The 16,253-nt window shown below is 34.4% G+C and overlaps 1 protein-coding gene across 1 annotated transcript in view; it reads left to right on the plus strand.

The window, feature by feature from the left end:
- Positions 1 to 2,960, plus strand: part of LOC306855989 (NMDA receptor synaptonuclear signaling and neuronal migration factor-like) — a gene marked incomplete at both ends in the record, with an annotated part of 38,402 nt that extends 35,442 nt beyond the window's left edge. The window contains 2 exons of the mRNA XM_079394950.1: positions 1,691 to 1,766; positions 2,863 to 2,960. Of these exons, the coding sequence (XP_079251076.1) occupies positions 1,691 to 1,766; positions 2,863 to 2,960 (174 nt within the window). The remainder of the gene's footprint in view (positions 1 to 1,690; positions 1,767 to 2,862) is intronic.
- Between the last annotated feature and the right edge of the window lie 13,293 nt (positions 2,961 to 16,253).

The following is a 16,253-nucleotide window of genomic DNA, read 5'->3' on the forward strand; positions in this document are numbered from 1 at the left end:
TTTGATGTAATAAATAAACCCAATTTTGATTCTGACTTTGGCGATTGTTCAAAAGTTGGCCCAAATTACTGTAAAGGCTTAATATTGCAAAATATTTCGATTTCAAATAAAATAAATCCTGAAAAAAATGTAGAGTTTCCACACAACAGCATTGATAATACTGTATTCAGGGTAATTATAAAACCATTAAAAACCTGTTACTTAAAATAAATGTTAACTGAAATCAAATTAATTCTTAAAAAAATTAAATCTAATTTCAGCTAGTTGCCAATGCATATTTTCACATTTTCTTTTAGTTTAACCTGAAGTACTAAAATAACTGAAATAAATATTAATAAGAACTATGTAGATATATATAAAAATGGCAAAAACACAACAAACTTTAACCAAAATTTAAAATATAAAAACTAATTCAAAATATTACTAAAAACTATAGTAGAATATCAACATTACTAAAACAGATAATCATTAGAACTGTTTTTGACCACCAAATCAGCATATTAGAATTATTTATTTTAGTACTAAATTATACAAAACTGAAATAAAAATGAATAAAAACTGTGTAAACTAATAAAAATTACAAAACACAGCAAAATTACTAAAACTTTACCAGAAATAAAAATGTAAAAAAAATATATAAACATACAACATAATATAGGATATATAGTATATTTATAGTACAGCACTAATACTACAATAATACTGTTAATAATAATAAAAAATGTTTCTTGAGCACTAAATCAGCATATTAGAATGATTTCTTAAGGATCATGTGACACTGACATTACTGTTTTTACTGTATTTTTTATTAAATGCAACCTTAGTGAGCATATACAGTAAATGAGACTTTTGAAATGTAATGTACAGTATATAACACTCAAACTAGTTGCTGTGATCATTAACATCTAATCTGAGACTTCCTTAACTATTGGGCTTCAGACTTGAACACAAATTTAGGGTCGGCCTTAACTTTCAGCTCGTTCCGTCTGTTTGGTAGCCTGACGAGTATTATATGACAGGAGCCCCGAGATTACGCCCCAAGGACACATTCATGCCGTCCTTGGAACCTAATGTATGAATGCGTTTCTATGGAGACAGGTTCAGCATGAATCTCATTCGCCGTGCGTCATTGCCCAAGAGGCGCCACCGTTCCCGAGAATTGCGTTTGCGTGCATGCTTGTGATTGACACATGGAGGATGACTGATTTGTGTAAATTTGTGAATGCATGCTGGGTTATCTGCTGACAGAATTTGGCTTTCGCGAGTTAATACCAATGTACGTTTATCTCAAATGAGAACTCTATGAATATTGCAGCATTTGTTTGTGGCGTCCTCCTTAGCGTTGTGCTCATATTTTCACTTTTATCCACTCTGTAAGGCACTGGCTTCCTTCACAGGGTGAGCCGGAAGAGAAAATCTGTCTGTAACTTCATCTTTAATCTCTGTCTGGGTTCTGAAGCCTCTCAGAGCGTTGCATGGATGTTAAGATCTTAACTGGGTTCTTTTGAAGGTTCTCGTTTGCCTTTCCAGTTGCCCATGTGAAATTTATCCATGGCCACAAACACGGAGGCTACCATTATGCCTAACTAACCTCCTCGAGTGAAAGAACGAGTGAAGGAGAGAGCAAGAGAGCTGTGTGAGGCGGGGGAAAAGCGGCTTATTAATGTCTTGGCTTATCATGTGCCAACAGCTGTTCCAGAAACTGAAGAACCTGATGAGGCCTTATTCTATCACGTTTGAGTCACCGCTGGAGCTCTCCGCTCAGGGTGAGACTGTCTGCTATAAAACTGCTGAAATGTGCTTATGCTCACACTCCTACATGCAAATAAACACACATAAACAGACTCTTCCTTGCATGATTTGAAATCTAGTAGATGTTAATGAAAGAATACTGATATATAAATACACTGCATGTTATGTAAAAGGGATTTTTCACCCGAAAATGCTAATTCTGACCTTCATGTCATTCCAGTACACTGTTTTTTTTTTTCAAATAAATAACATAGATCAGGGTCAGTACAAATAAATTTTAACAAATTAATTAATATTTATTTTTTAGATATTTTTGAAAGAATGCATTAAATTGATCGAAAGGTAAAAGTAAAGATAATGTTTCATATATGCTATATATATAACTTTATATGCATCAAAGAATCCTAAAAAAGGATCAGAGTTTCCACTTTTTTCAAAATCAATAATTATTAGAAATGTTTCTTAAGCACCAAATCAGCATATTAGAATGATTTCTAAAGGATCATGTGACACTGAAAACTGGGTTAATGATGCTGAAAATTCAGCTTTGCCGTCACAAGAATAAATTATATTTTAAAATATATTTTAATCAAATAAATGCACACATGGTAAACATAATAGGCTTCTTTCAAAAACATTAAAAATTCTCATCAGCCTCAAACTTGTAAAGGTATGTCTACTGACACTTGTATTTGCGTATTATTTAAGGAATCGAATTTTGGCATTTGCTCACCCTCATGTTGTACCAAACCCATATGGTTTGAAATGGCATGAAGGCGAGTCTAATTTTTACTTTATAGGTGAACTTCTTTAATGCTCATCTTTACTGACATGAAGTTTACAGGTCTTTTTCTTATTTTTTTTTCACCTGTCCTGGGCCGACCACATAACCCACCTCTCTTTCTCTGACTCTCAATTTTCTCTCTTCATTCTCTATAATTTCTCTCTCATCTCTCTTTGTCTATATTGTCCCTCACTGCATGCTGTTTTCCAATAACCGCCTGAGCAAATCTATATGGAAGTGTCTGTTCATCATAGAGACGTGCTCACATTTAATTCACCAAATGTATTCCAAACTCATATCTCCCTCTCTATTTCCCTCTGTTTTAGGCAAAGAGATGATTGAGATGTATTTTGACTTCCGTCTGTTTCGACTTTGGAAAACCCGGCAGCACTCAAAACTCCTTGACTATGAAGATCTCGTGTGACCCCGCGTGGGTCAGTGTGTAGCATTGGGGGCAGGACGTCCCACTGTAAATCTCCATTCCACCAGCTTTCATTTTGGAGTACAGGAGGAAGAGGAGTGGAGATGGTCACAGCCACTTCGGTGCCATCACTGCATCTTGAGTATTGTTTATTTCAGCTCACCTCTGTGGACTTGTAACACACCAGAAACAAAAACAAGTGGTTCAAAACACAAGAGAAATCCGGATACGTGGTGTTTTTGTTCTCTAATGAAGAAAAGAGAAGTCGTTTCTCAGAACTGGTTGACAGTCTGTCGACTGCTTTTGTTTTTAAACTAACATATCGCCAACTTATCGATCACTAGCTGAGACCGTTGTGCTTACAAGTGTCACGCCGAAACTTACCTACCAGAACACAAAAATGGTCCTTATATGAAATAACAACTAATATATCGGTATACATACAGGATATACATCTCATAAGTATATAGAATAGCTATAGTCATGCAAATAATCTAAATGTCAATGGTACACACTTTACTTTTTCAATGTTTATTGTTGTGGTCTTTCTAATGAACTACTTTGAATAACTCAGGTTTTAGGCTTTACAGATATATTAATTACTCCCCTATCCAGATGTGTGGAAGTCATTTAGGTGGAAAGAATGTACATTCTGTTGACATACTTCATAGATTTAGCAATCTTTCATCAAGTTTTGCTCGTTACATGCCAGTATCTGTCCCTCCATCGAAAAACAGACCCACATTGCAAAACACAACCATACACAGTCCCCAAACTGGGAAATCGTGACTTCCAGTCATATAATAATAGAAACACTCAATATTAATAATACCTCAATATTGCCAGACATCTACACCAGGTGCACCTGAAGCGTCAGCAGGAACATAGCATTACAGGGAGACGTGCAGAACTGCTAAAATAAGCGCTTGTGTCAATGTGTCCAGAACAATTAGGCTGTTTTCACGCTTGGTTTGACTGCTTGGTTTGAACCGGTCTGTCTTTAAACATAGTATTCAGCTTCAAACGGCAGTATATTTGCGTCTTCATCGTGTGTTTCACTGCTATCAAAAAGAGAATTGTTATCCAGTTCACTTTTTTTACTCATTTGTTTGGATTTAGTACCTAATTTTACTGTGGTGCACACACAATTCTGTACTAAATTTACAGCAATTAGTAAAATTTCTCCAATAACAATTAATATTTTATTCTGCAAGGATTGATTAACTTGATCAAAAGACTGGAATAATGGCTGCTAAAAATTCAGCTTTGCATCACAGGAATAAATGACATTTTAATATATATTTAAATAGAAAACACTTAAATTGTAATAATATTTCACAATATTGCCGTTTTTACTGTATTTTTGATCAAATAAATGCAGTCTTAAATCCATAAATCTAACTGACCCCAAACGTTTGAATGCTAGTGTATGTATACTAAATAATATGCCATCAATAGCTTCTGGCATCCACAAACAAGGCTGGATTACTTTCATAAAAATTGTGAATCATACTTGACTCCACATGTTTTCTTGACTTGGGTTTGTTTTCATGATATCAGAAGCCGATTTCACACCAACCAAATGGATTTCGGTTCACACCAACAGCTTTAGTGTGAAAACAGCCTCTCTCTATTTAGTCTAAAGCCGTTGGTGTTGTGGGTCATGAAAAGGCGTTATTCTGAAGGTCATTGTTGCCTTATGGGGCAGGATGGTATTTGATGGCCATATATGGATAATAGAACCATTTAGACCGTTTTATGGCAGCTTGCAGGTGTAAACTCTATGCATTCTTCTTCCATTAGTAGCTTTCAAAGGTTTTGAGCAACTCGGAAGTTGTTTCTCATGTGTATCTTTATGAATGTTCTAATGTACTCAGCTAATAAGCCATACCCTCTTTAGCAAGCTGCTCAGACTGATGGCTCTTTGATGTGGATGGCTTCAGGCACTCATGAAGAACTTCCAGCTGGTTGAACGATGGAATCTTCTCGTCTTGTTTTTTTTAATGTACCCACAATGATAATTGACTACTCCTTTAGTGTTGTTCATGCAATCTTTAACTTAATTGATAGACAGAATGAGGTCTTGCCCCATGGAAATAAGTGAAGTCGTAAGTATGCTGTGCCAAGCCATCTTATGAGAGGGAAAGGAACTCCAACAACATGCTAATAGAATGTTAGCAACATACCTTGCCAAGATGTGCATCATCTCGGAATGTATCCATTTAATACATCTGATTTAGAGATCATTTAAAGGTGTTTAATGTTAAAATACCTTCTCTTATTTCAATTTAAGATGGATGCACAACTAAAAATAAAGTTTATTTCCCAGAAAAGTGCTGGTTCAACCAATGGCGTGAGTCACGGGCAGGACTAATCTGTTCATTCGAAAAGGGTTGTAGATAGGGGTGTAACAATACACTCATGTCATGATTCGATTTGTTACACAATATCTCCTCACGATACGATACTCTCGCGATTCAAACAAAGCCAAAATATAGTTAAAGAGATAGTTCACCCAAAATGCAACTTCTGTCATCACCCTTCGTTGTTCCAAACCAGTATGAATTTCTTGCAGCTGTTCTTGAAGGACACAAAAGATATTTTAAACAATGTGAGTAAGAAAACAGTTGATGGTAGCCATTTACTTCCATAGTATGGAAAAAAATTAAACTATGAATGTCTGTGGCTACCGTCAACAGTTTGGTTACCAACATTCTTCAAAATATGAAGAAGGAAACTCAGAGGTTTCGAACAACATGAGGGTGAGTAAATCATTTTTCAGAATTTTCATTTTTGGGAAAACTATCCCTTTAAAATATTTTTTCTTTTTAATTACTACTTCTAAAACATATGATAAACAATTATCAAAAAGTACTGTTCATTAAAATGCTAATTTTGGTATTACATCAGGGTGTAATTGAATATTTTTGGACTAAATACATTTAAAAATTTAAAAATATTTTATTTTATTTTTAATGTATTAATAACATTTAATAAACATGGAAGCTCAAATGTATGAGCTTCAGAGTATACCATATTTGATATGCTCCATTACCATATTTGATGCAAAATTTTAGCTTTAAACTTTAATTTTGAGTAAACTATACACAATACATATTGCCGCTATCCACGATACAAATTACTGCATTTCTGTATTATGAAATATTGTGACACAACATATTGTTACTTCCCTAGTTGTCGACATGCTTTTGGTCATATATGGTACATTTTTCATCACAAATGTTGCAAATAAAGCAACAGGGAACATTTCAGTAACATATTTAACTATTAAAATATCACATATTTAGAAATGTATCTAAAACGCATCAAAATGCACACTTTGAATGGACATCTTGGCAATGTACATGCCCTCATATTAAAGGTACAAAAAGTGATCCAATATGGCAGACATACACAAAAGCAAGTGAAGAAAAGCTTTAATTAGTCTGCAAAATTGCACTGGAAGTGTCTGGATATAGAATATAGTAGGGTTCTGTTATCAAAGGGGACGTTGCTATCTCTCTAGTCTAGCTGACACGCCGCTTCCCCTAAAGGGCTGCACCCTGGCCAGAAAATAGGTTGCAAATGAATTGGACCTGATCCTCTAGCAAGTCATTATGGTGCCATCTGTGACTCGCAGTAGGTGTCCGAGAGCCTGGCATGTCAGAGGGAAAGAGAGAATCTACAATCACTATACTACAGACGGCAACATCACACTATAGCGGGAACATTTGGTGGCAAGAGTGAATGTTATCTCGGGACGTCCAGTATGAACAGAATGCATCAAATGGAGTACTTGTGCTGGACAGTAATGGCTGTTTGTGCAAAGCCTTCTTTTTTTGTTAAGGAAGAATCTTGATTCTTCTATACACAAAGCTTTGGCAATATCTGAGGAATCCGCTTTATAAATTGATCTTTTTTTCTGATTGGCTTCAAAAAAATTTCTCCAGTAACACTTTATAATAAGGGTCAATTTCTTAGCATTAATGCATTAGGTACAATAAACAACATATTTTTATGAATCATGTTATTTTAATATTATATATACATTTTTATATTACGTAATAATTTTTTTAATTAGCTTTTATTTTTATATTTATATTTAGGTTTTACTATTATTTTTTTTCTTCAGTTAGTTTGGTGTTTATTTAATTTTATTTCAGTTTTAGAAATTTTGGTATTTTATTTTTATTTCAGCTTTATATAAATGATCAAAAGTATTATTTTAATAGTTTTGAGAACTCTTTAATCTAGCTTAATTTTATTCATTCCTTTTTAATAGAAATATATTTTTTGTTCATTTTTAACGCATAATGCTATACACTAATAATATATAAACAATGATAATTATTTCATGTATAATAATGTTGGTTTATTCAACTTAAAATGTTAAAATATATTTGTGTATGTAGAAATTAACATGGACTTTGATTAATAACTGCTGTAAATGTATTGTTTATTTTTAGTGTATAAAACCCTTACATTAACAGTCATGTTAAGGCATTGAACCTTATTGTAAAGTCTTACTGATTTCACTTGATGTAAACAGAGACCGTTTATAGAAGGCTGATAAGTTCAGCTCCTGCCCAAATGTCATCAATAACCCAACCCTAACCACTAGTCCCAAAGATTTGGTGGTAGAGCTAAACCAGCTAACCAACAGAACGTGCATGTTTAAATTGGCATTATTTGTCAAAAGACATGAATGGGCGGTTTCAGCTGTCACTCTACATGATCATAAGATTGCCTCAGCTTTAAAAGTGTTTAGCCATCTAATGTATTCCCTTTGTTGTTGGGCCTAAACTAATTATTTGTAAAAAAAAAAATGTATTAAAGGAGCGGTGCTGTAATTTTTTTAGACAAAAGATTTATTTATTCAAACATACAAGGTATTTTTATGAGACTTTATGGACAACAGTACAGTATGTCGGTATTTGTTTTTATTCACAATTTTAGTAGCCTTTATTAGGCATTACGGTCAAGAAGGTCTATAATATCTGGAGAAAGGTATCTGTTAGCATTTCCATCCATCACAACTGCACTTCCTTAAAGTATGTGATTTAAAATACGTCAACTTTGCTCATAGTCCGTTCTGCATCTATTCCTTGCCTCCAACAGCCCTGATGGAAGGCTTAATGAGACCTATCTACTATCGGGAACTAACCTGGTTAAGTCAACTAGCTGAAACTTGACCTCTTGAGTACAATATTTACATTCATATATCTTGCCTTGGTCAGCTACAATCACCAAATCAGTCTGGTGCTTCTAGTGAGAGCACAAAGAAAAATATTAGATGTAGTATATACAGTTTATTTAATATCTAATGCTTATATGGAAGCTTTTTTTCCACCGTGGGATACAAAAATTAAAAATAATTGTGAATACTTCTCACAATTTAGACTTTGCAAGATATAAACTCAGAATTGCGAGATAAACTAATTCTGAGAAAAGAAGTATGAATTGTGAGATAAATGCAATTATCCCCCCCCCCCCAGAATTGCAAGATATAAACTCAGTTGTGAGATATAAACGTAGAATTCTAAGGAACAAAGTCAGAATTGCGAGATATAAATTGCAAGAAAAATTAATTCTAAGTTTCTATCATATTAGAACTTAGAATTACATAAACTTAGAATTACAAATTAATTCTAAGTTTCTATCGTGTTCTGAGTTTATATCTCGCAACTGAGAATTATTAAAGAAAATCAGAATTGTGAGATAAAAAGTAGCAATTATAAACTTTCAATTCTGAGAAAAGAAATTCTGAATTGTGAGATCATTTCAGAATTCTGAGATATAAAGTCAAAATTGCAAGATATAAACAAAGAATCCTGAGGAAAAAAGAATTGAGATAGAAACTCAGAATTGCAAGAAAAAAATCTGAATTCTGAATTTATATCTTGTAATTCTGAGTTTATATCTCGCAATTCTGAGAATTTTTAGAAAAGTCTGAATTATGAAATAAAAAGTTGCCATAATAAACGTTTAAGAGAAAAAAATTTGAATTGCGAGATATAAATGCGGAATTGCAAGCTATAAACTCAGAATTGCAAGATATAAACAGAGAAATCTGAGAAAGTCAGAATTGTGAGAAATTAAGTCTGAAATTCTGACTTTATATCTCGCAATTCTAAAAATTCATTGAAAAAAGTCTTAATTGTGAAATAAAAAGTTGTAATTATAAACTCGCAATTCTAAAGAAAAAGAGGCCGAATTCTGAGAATTAAATGCAGAATTCTGAGAAAAAACTGAATTGTGAGCTATAAACTCAGAATTGTGAAATGTAAACTTGTAATTGCATGACAGAAAGTTAAAATTTAAGTTTATTTTCCATTTGAAATTTTCAGAATTCTGAAAAACATTCTTAATTTTCAGAAAAGTCTTTTTTTATTCCATGGCAAATCATATATTTCAACTGTGTGATCAACACTACACTTGTTAATGCATTTTAATGGCTCTTTCAGTTCTCTCAAAATGCCCTTGAGGAGCATAAATATATTACGCTTTCTCCATAAACTTCCACTCTCATGTTTTCTCTCTCTTAATGCCCATCTCGCTTCGTCCCGTTCATGTGTGCGGGAAGATTAGCAGGAGCGCAGGTGCTCCAGAGCTCATTATGAGAGACTTGATGGATGGTTTGCTTTTCAGAACATTACACTCCAACCCTCTTCACATCATATGAGATTGTGTTTTATAATTGAAGAGTATGAATATTCAACAAAAAAAAATACATCTTTTTTCATCTGTTATTCAGTAAAGAGTAGAATGAACGTTCTCTGTGCCACTTGAGAGGTGGAGTGTGTGTACCATCAAGGATAATTGATTTTTTTGTCATTCCCATGAATAATGATGACATGCTATTATTTTTTATGGAGTAGTTATTGTAGATATGAATTACATAAATATATCTGGTGTTGATTATGTCATTGAAATATCTACATCTGCAGAGTTGTGTCTTGTGCATTTCATGGTGTAACTGAATCATTGTGCTGGAGATTTAACTCATGTGGCAATGTAATAGGTCGCTGGACCCGCGGCATCCTAATATCGAGATATTCCAACATGCTGGCACTGAACGGGTGCAAAGTGTTTCTAATGCTTTTCTTTTCTAATAAAATGTTGTTTCAATCATGCTTTGTGAGCCCTTTCCTCTGTTCCTCAACTGTTTTCGTCATGAATGCTATTACTGTTCTCTAACCCTTTTTCTTGTTTAATTTATCTTAAGAATTTGATTCAGACAAGAATATAGTCTAATGAATGCCACAGCTAAAGGGCATTTGTAGGCACCATGTACAGTGAAGTTACTATGGTATTGCCATTGCCATGCTTCTTGCAAATAAAAGTAATAAATTGAATTCAAATTAATGGTATAATTCACCCAAAATGAAAATTCAGTCATTATTAACCCTGGTGTTTTTTTAATGCTTTATGCCCTTTTTTATTTTTTCACAAAAGGAGAAAACGTCCTGCTTGCTGCTCATCCAATGGCAGTGAATAGTGACCAGCATCAACCTTTTTTAAAAAGACACAAAAGTATCACAGAATGATCCCATGTGAAACATGCTGTATATTCCAAGTGTTCTTGGGGTGTACAATAGGGTTTGGTGAAAATGTATTATTTACAATTTATTATTTAATGAAAAGCCTGACCTTGGCTGTTAGTTTTTGGTGCACAATTTGCATTAATGAAACACAAAAACATTTTTTTTTTAATTACAGTTCAAGTTATTTCATATTATTATCACTATTACAAATGTTTATTGTAGTGCTGTCAAAGTTAACGCGTTAATTTGATTTTATCAGACGACTCGATTATCAGGATTTTTGTGCAGATTAACATCTTGGAAAGGAGCTGGTTATGTAGCCTAGTCTTAATGGGTCACGTTTCAATCACTATTTCATATTCATTAGTGTCTGACAACAGAAACAGTAAAATATATAAATGAAAACAGTTTTATTGAGACTTTAGCTGCATCAAAATACAGTATGTGGGCACAGAGAGGCAAATAAATCTAATAATAAATAATAAATGTACATTTTGCATGTTCAGAAGAAGAGCTGCCCTGTCTGCAAAAATGTAAACAGGTTTGTGTAAGTAAATTGCTCAGTGCAAAGAAAGAAGTAATGGGAACCTGGTATTTATTTTTTCATGTGTCTAATAGACATCAACGTGTTCTTTGAAAAACATCTATGACCTTTGAAACATGTCTACTCTTCATGCTCTATGTTGACTATGGTTTCAATAATAAACATACATTTGCATAAAGCATCCATATTTGTCCATGCCCATGTTGATTAGAGTATTACAAATACATTCCCATATTAAAAATGTCAAAAACACCATCAAATTTAAGTAATGGGAGGTTACTTCACCCAGTGTTTAGAGTAATTTCACATGAACTCTACCATTCTCACAAGAGGTACTTTGAGGTTCAAATTCTGTCATTAATTACCCTCATGTCGTTCCACATCAATAAGACCGTTGTTTCATCAAAAATTTCATCATCGGATTTCATCAAAAATATCTTAATTTGTTTTCTGAGGGTAAGTAATTAATGACAGAATTTTCATTTTTGGGTAAACTATCCCTTTAAATCCTTGTTGTACTCCAGGATGAGTGCATACAATAATCCAAAAAAGTACAATAAATGCATTTACAAAGTCTCCTAAGTTGTCAAGCACCAGCTCCTCATTCCAGACATTCAGCATACTTGACAGGGCCCTTGAAGTGCAACTGCTGCTGCTTACTATTTCAAGAATTCCCGTTTTCATTATAGTTGTGTGGTGTGGTTTTCCAAAAAAAAAAAAGTATAAAATAGCAATGTCAATACTAAGTCTGTATTAGAATTAGCAGCCTACATTACAGAGAGCCATGTCTCATGGCAGCTCTAAAGCAACTCCTCACAAATTACATCTAAGAGCTATTTGACACTAATATGGAATAAACATATATCCAATAAGACTTACTGTTAAATACTCACTGTGAAATTTGTAGTGGTTCCTTTTCTACACCAAATGGTGCCTCATGAGCTCAGACCTAGCAATGGTGGGTTCCACTAACAGAAACAAAAAAATAAAGTTACAGCAGAATCGTATTAATCAGGGTATCTTCTGTTCATTCGTTTTTTTTAATTTAATATTAAAAACAGTAAAATAAGAAAACGGTAGCTTTTTTTTCGTTTTTCAATTTTTCAAAAAAAAAAAATATATATATATATATATATATATATATAATTATGCTTGATTTTCCGTTTTTACACTCCTGGCTAGAAAATGAATTAACGACTTGAATATTCCATCTCTGCATGTGGGCGGGAATAAAACGCCCTTTTCCGCTGATTGGTCAACCAAACATTAAACCGTGCCGTCATTAGTCTTAAGTTCTGTGCAGCAGAAAACAGTCCTGCTGCTACAGTTGTATGCATTCTTAACGCGTTTATTGCAACTATATTTCATCACTTTCTCATCAAATAACCAGACTAACAAATGGCTAACGGCTAATATTACCCTTACCGAGAGATCAGTACAGGCTAAATTAGCTTATAAATGCCAACATGACACCAGTAAAGGCGTCAATTCACTGTTATTCTGCTAAATATAATGTAGTACATGAAACATGACAATAAATACAAAACTCAGTATACTCACCATAACTTTAATGATAGAAAATCCGTCTGTAAATGATGTTCTGTCGTCCTTCTGCAACGGCTGCGCTCTCTTACTCTCCCGCGCACAGAATTAGAATTCACTACAGCAACGGTTTCTCTCAATTTTAGCATTACATCACTTGCTCAACAATGGATCCTCTGCAGTGAATGGGTGCCGTCAGAATAAGAGTCCAAACAGCTGATAAAAACATCATAATAATCCAAAAGTAATCCACACAACCTCACTCCATTAAAACTGTGTTTGTAAGAAACAAATCCATTAAGACGCAAAACTTCTTAATGGACCATTAAAACTTCAAACCATTGCTTTAGGCTAAACTACAAGTCCTCTTTCCTGCTTTCTCCAGTGAAAAAGTCATCTTGTCTGAATCGGGAGAGAATAGCCTGCACATATCAACAATGTTGGGAAGGTTACTTTGGAAATGTAATAGGTTACGGATTACAAGTTACCCTACTTAAAATGTAATAAGTAGTGTAACTTTTCAATGACTAAGTAATGTAACTGATTACTTTTTGATTACTTTTCTAAATTCCTAATGTTTTCAACTGTTAATCACTTTCAAACAAGTAAAGCATACAGGGTTAACCTTACAGTAGTACTCAACACTGATCACTGTCAGACTTTCGAAATCCTTCATCACTTGAATTAAGATTATAATATTAAAATTTTAAAGGAGACATTGGAGGCCAAATATCTTCATTTGCATATAAATGTGTCTTGGCAGTGTGTGGCCACAACCACCCTACAATGATAAAAATTTTAAAATGATAAAAAACCTTTTTTTAATCCCCCCAAAATGTCATCAAAATTATCAAGCCATTTTGATATTAGAGTGAATAACCAGTGCTCTCTTCCACCTTCAATACCATGACTGAGGGGAGACCCTTGAGCAAGAACCGAACCCCCAACTGCTCCCCAGGTGTGTGTGTGTTCACAGTGTGTGTCTACTTGGATGATTTAAATGCAGAGCACAAATTCTGAGTATGGGTCACCATACTTAGCCACACGACACTTCACTTCACTTTCACAAAATTTGTTTGTCTGGCTGCGCAAATCATTTTGCTCCAGACTGTTTTCTGAATGAGGGACAATTCAAGGCAGGTTTTGTTAAAAACTCAAGGATGGAACAGTACCCATTGTTCATGATCCAGCTGCACCTCCAGAAGAAGTAAGTCTCACACTTTATATTTTTTATGATTATTTGCTCTTCAACAGAAGAGAGGGACAGGGTGAGCAGAGCTCATTAGCATGTAAAGAGATATGCAGCGAAGCAAGTTGCTGTGAACAGAGCTGTTTTTGACAAGGTAAAAAGAGTGTTTTTCACAACCATTGAGGCCATTTCGAGAAGACCCTAAAGAATCATACCAACTTGTGGAAAATGGGCATCCGATATCCCCTTTGAAGCACACAGCCACCACAAAATCAGACTTACTTTAAACTCATTCTGACGTTAAATACAGGTTTAAAATCATAAGATATAGTTTAATAGCTATACTGTTTTTGAAATCAAATCTTTTCATAGCTATGATGGGAAACACCGGAATCTAACATTGCCTTAGAAAAAAAATTGTTAACCTTAAAAAAAAATAAAGCAAATACATAAACCCATATAGGAAATATAAGAGTTATCGGATAAGCATGTTACAGTATAAACTTCTGAAACATTGGTGTTTCATATTTTAGAGCAGTCACTGCAGAAATACATTTTTCCTTTGTAATCTTTAACATTTTCATAAGTAACTGTAACTTAATTACACATTTTTTCTTAGTAATTGTAACTAATTACAATTACTTTTATTTTGTAATTAAATTCCGTAATGTAACTAGTTACTCCCCAACACTGCATATCAAGCACCAAAATCAGCTGTCCAAATCAGTTATAAACTATGTCAGTGGATTTTGATGTGAGAAGACAACAGGGGATTGACTTTTTCACTTGAGGAAGCGTTATTATGGATTATGGCCAGAAGCAACAGTTTAAAGTTTCAAATGCTTTCAAGGGATAGTTCATCATTTACTCTGATGGTGACAAGATAGAAATTGATGATATGGATCCTTTTAATTATAGATTTCCTTCTTACAAAGGTGCAGCTTTTCACTTCACAAGATGTTAATAGATCTGACTGGAGTCAAGAGTGGATTACTTGTGTCTTATTGTTGTGTTTTTATCAGCTGTTTAGTTCAATTCAAAATTTGCTCAGAAATTAAATGTTGTTCAACTTTTCTCAAGATTTACCTGGCCGGCACTGTATTTCACTCTTTCCCAGAAGGCCATCTGGACAGGCGAGGTGAAAGCGGACAGGAGCAGTCATGAGATGAGGGGGGCCGTGATCTGCTGACCTCGCTGAGCTCAAGGCTGCGGTGAGGACAGTGAGGACTTGTCACAGCAAAACGTGCGTCTTGCAGCCCTCCAGGCTTAAGCTGCAGAGATTTATCACTTGTACTGTTTGCCTGTTCACTTTCACAGGCAGCAGACCGCAAGGGCTTGGGATCAGTGAACTCTCCTCTCTCCCTCTTTATTACTTTATTCATTCACCTTAATGAGCACCTGTGGTTTAACGTGCATCAAAAACCTGATGGAATATTTGTTTTGGAGGGATTATATAATAAGCCTTATGCATAATAAACTCATTATTTCTAATGAGCCTTGACTCAGAAGTGTTTTATTAAGCATTAAAAACAGAAGCAGCAATATTAATTAGGTTCTCATAGCTCATAAATATTTATATATGTCCATGTATAACAAAAATATTTTATAGATCAATATAGATACGAAAATTGGTCAGTCCAGTAGACTTAATACAATATTCCAGAAATGTTAAAGCACACAACATTAGGATTTTTATATTTTTTGTTTGTGGGTTTATTGGCGAATTTAGCCTAAAAACAGAACATTTTGTAATGGATATTGGCTAAATAAGAGCACAGAAACAAAAAAGGCCTAAATTCAGGCAAGAGTCAACTATAAAAATGAAGTAGGCTAGTTGTCACGTCTAATATTTCGTAATTCAATATAACTTAATGGCGATTTCTTGTCTTATTCGCTGCTGCACAATATATCAGAGAAATATCCAAAGGGCTGGTTTGATGTAGGCCTACGTTTACTTTTAAATATACAATGTGTATAGCATTTACATAAAAATAAATAAATATACATAGCCTGAGAAATATTCCCTGGAGTAAACTGTGACAACTAGCCAAGGCCTAAGAAATGTTAACCTTACAGTAAAAGTTGTGTGGACAGGCTTGCGTTTATGTGAAAGCTCATATGAAGTCCTGAGAATGATGCAGTGAACAGACTGGCCTTGGGCAGAGAACATCGATCCAAACAGCCATATGCCAGGCCTTCAACTGTGACAGTAGTGGCAATGTTTTCTCTTCCATCATCCACTGACCTAGATGAGAGAGATGGTCCTGTATCTATCATTTTCTCTTATATAGGTCCGAGAGCTGCTCTGGACAGGAACCCATGATCTGACGGAAGGCTCGACTGTAACGCCACACAGAGGAAAGGTTGAGTTTGACACTTCACTCATTCTTGAGATGTAGCCTAGGGGGAAAACACATAACAGAACTTTCTTTACCTGCCGTGTTTTAACCAAATCAAGTCAAGCCTACTCCTTGGTT

Source organism: Barbus barbus, assembly GCF_936440315.1.
Source record: "Barbus barbus genome assembly, chromosome: 36".
Classification (NCBI taxonomy): domain Eukaryota; kingdom Metazoa; phylum Chordata; class Actinopteri; order Cypriniformes; family Cyprinidae; genus Barbus; species Barbus barbus.